This window comes from Pinus tabuliformis, chromosome 2_1, assembly GCF_031772625.1.
Source record: "Pinus tabuliformis cultivar Carrire ecotype Pingquan chromosome 2_1, CPIR1, whole genome shotgun sequence".
Taxonomy (NCBI): Eukaryota; Viridiplantae; Streptophyta; class Pinopsida; order Pinales; family Pinaceae; genus Pinus; species Pinus tabuliformis.
The window spans coordinates 493,617,461-493,620,645 of NC_142299.1; the positions used below are offsets into that span (position 1 = coordinate 493,617,461).

At 38.4% G+C, this 3,185-nt stretch overlaps 1 protein-coding gene across 1 annotated transcript; it reads right to left on the minus strand.

Moving 5' to 3' along the window:
- Nucleotides 1-212: 212 nt before the first annotated feature.
- On the minus strand, nucleotides 213-1,279 carry LOC149201092 (uncharacterized). The gene is made up of 2 exons (XM_089401195.1): nucleotides 1,112-1,279; nucleotides 213-1,001 (listed from the first exon to the last, which is right to left on the minus strand). Exons 1-2 carry the CDS (start codon nucleotides 1,277-1,279, stop codon nucleotides 213-215), a joined length of 957 nt encoding a protein of 318 aa, XP_089257321.1.
- Between the last annotated feature and the right edge of the window lie 1,906 nt (nucleotides 1,280-3,185).

The following is a 3,185-nucleotide window of genomic DNA, read 5'->3' on the forward strand; positions in this document are numbered from 1 at the left end:
CCAACAATGCAGAAAGGGGTAACTTTTTAGCCACAGTTTGGTTTCTGGGATCCAGCAATTGCACCAGACGGGCCATGCTCTTGTCATCCTTGATGAATTCCTTCCTGTTGGTCTGCACAACGAGCAATGCAGAAAGTGCCTGAGCAGCCGCCTCCTGAGATGTGCTTGGCTTGGCTTCCAACATCTTCACCAGAGGGGGAATACACCCTGCTTCACCCAATGCCTTCTTGGTTATCATTGCTGAATGAAAGATTGCAGATAGAGGAAGCAGCCAGTTGCTGGACAGTCGAATGCCCATTTTTCAGAATAGAAGCCAACTGCTTCAGAAACCCTGAAGAAGAAACCAAGGCCTTAGCAGTGCTGACAGAAGCAGAAAGACTATTTATCGCTCTGATGACGAGCTCCTGCGATTTGGGCGTAGTGGGTTCTTCTAAAAGACGTAACAAGGTTTGAATTCTGCCTTCTTTGGCAATCAACTGACACATTTTCTCATCTTGGGAAGCCATTGCATGCAGGCACTCTATTGCATTTTCTTGCGTAGACGGCATACCAGAAGAAACCAGATTGAGCAGAACAGTAATCGCCCCTTCTTCCGCCATCGTTTTCCCTATCTCTTCCACAGCGGCCACATTCCTCAGCGCCCCTGCAGCCATGGCCTGTGCAGCCGGGGTTCCCGATTTGCAAATATGAATCAGAACTGAAACCCCACCATAAGCTGCAATTCCCCAAGCATTTTCTGCATTGCTCGTCAGCCCTCCAATGGCCGCCGCAGCCTTTTCTTTACACAACGAGCTCCCGGATTCCAGGAGCCGAACCAATGGACCTAAAGCGCCCTCCACAACGAGGATATGCTTGCACCCATCGGTCAAAGAAAGAACAGACACAGCCATGGCCGCAAGCTCCCGAATAACAGCTATATTCGAATCCAACCAATGCACCAAGTAGCCAATATCGCCTTCCCCGGCCACAATAACTGCATTTTTATCATCCTCAGCCAAGAGCTGAACCAGAGATTGCAAAGCATTTCGTTTGAAAAGTCTGTTTCAAATAGGCCTAAAAATCTGCGTTGCCAATCTAGAATCTAGCAAAAAGATCCTTGATAAAAAAACACCACATCTTCTCGCCCAGCACCCCGTCCGGGCATCGAAAGCACTATTGCATTTGAGGATCTCAATACCCCACTCTTTGTCAAAAGATCCAGGTCATGCAAATGCAAGTTCAGTTTAGCGGCCACCATGTCCAGAGCCCTCTGCATCAGAAGCTTCCTGCTGTATGACATCTCGCTGCATTGCTTGGCCAAATCTCTAGCCTGGTCGAGACTCGAACGCACGTTGGGCGGTTCCTTGATGAAATCATTTTCTGTCCAGTGAGGAGACAATTCCCTATGGACGCACGCCACATCTCGAGGTCAAGACCTACTGCAAATCGGGTTTCGCTGGATCTTCACGCCACGTGTCAACTTGAAAATGTACCCAAATTTTAGACCATGTGTCAACCTGAGAATAGACCTAAATTTCACGCTACGTGTCAATCTGAGAATGAAAAGGACGACGAAAGGTCCCTTTCAAAGAAAAGGCCTATCGGCCTAAATATAATCTTTACTATACAATTTTAAATAAAATAACATTGGCTTCCTACTATATTGAATTTAAAAAAGAATAACATCCGTCTTAGTACTTTTTCTGGAAATTTAAATCGAAGCGTCTTATTATCCTTTCTTGAAATTACAATTATACGCGTGAAAATTTTGTTCAGGTGTGCTTTTTTCTCACGAGGAAGGGCATCGTGTGAGTCCGTTCTGCATTTAGATTACATATTTTGATATGAAGAGCATACCCCTATGTTCTCGATGCGTTCGTAAATGGGTTTGATTGCAGAGCAGTTGTAGGATTCCCTCTTTTTTAGTTTTATTTATTTTTCATCGTATGTTTTGCGTTGGTTTTTTAAGGTGTGAAATTCTACTTCTACTTTGTAGGGTTAGAGCTGGTTCTAGAAAATTCTTGCACGAGGATTGATTTAGTTAGTTTCAATATTTGGTTGTTATCTATTAAATATGTTAAATAATATAAAACAATAAATTAGTAATTATAGAGATTGATAAGATGCTTAAATTGGTAAAGTTGTATTTTGGTTTGAAATAATAATTGTTGTATTAGATTTATGTTGCTTAGTGTGTTTGTGTTAAGTTGGTAATATACAATTAAAATAATATTTGAAATATGGAAGCCTCATATTTTGTCTATACATATCAAATAAGAGGTGGTGTCATATGCACATTTTTTTTAGCAATGAGAAATGAGATTTTCTTGTCACCTATAATATAAGATGTGGAAGCTATTCAAAAGGTAGTTCTTATATTGTGAGCAATGGAAACTTCTATAATTCTACATCATTTAATGGACCGGCAATGCGTGGATCTCTTTTATGAACTCTCTATTATGGTATTCACCTAATGTTTTACACTACCAACAAAATAATTTGTAACTTCAAAGGTTATTGTTTACAATTATGGATAGAGAACATTGATGGGCATCATTTGGAAATCATTTACCTAGGTTTTATCTTTTCATCATTATTTAATAGTAAACCAAAAAACATAGACCATGACCCAAAAAATCAAATTATATATTTTAGTATTCAACCAAAAAAACCCACAACCCATTTTTTAAAATCCAAATTAAATACTTTTGAAAAATCCTTACCACAAATCAAAGAGTGTTTTTTATTGGAGTTGGGATTTGAAAAACGTTTAGCAAATACATGGAGCTTTTGTATGAAATCTCCAATATGCACTACTACATAAAGGGGAGCTTTAAGACAATATTTGAGACAATTTTTGGGTAAATTGTCTTAAATTGAGACAAAAAAACCTTGTGTATTGTCTTAAATATTGCCTTTAAGCGGGTGTCTAAAAAATTAGTCTTAACGATTATTATCTTAAAAAAGTTGTCTCTATAAAGACAATATATAACATAAGAATTATTTTCTCTTAGGAGACAATTTCATTTTTGTCTCTCTAGAGACAACACTTGGTATTAGAGACAATATGCCTTTAATACTAGCTATTGTTTCTCTAGAGACAATATTTTTTTATTTAAATATCACTTTTGTCTCTCTAGAGACAATATAAAACAACGAATCCTCACCATTGAAATAAATCGATATAAAAAGCATTTAATTAAAAA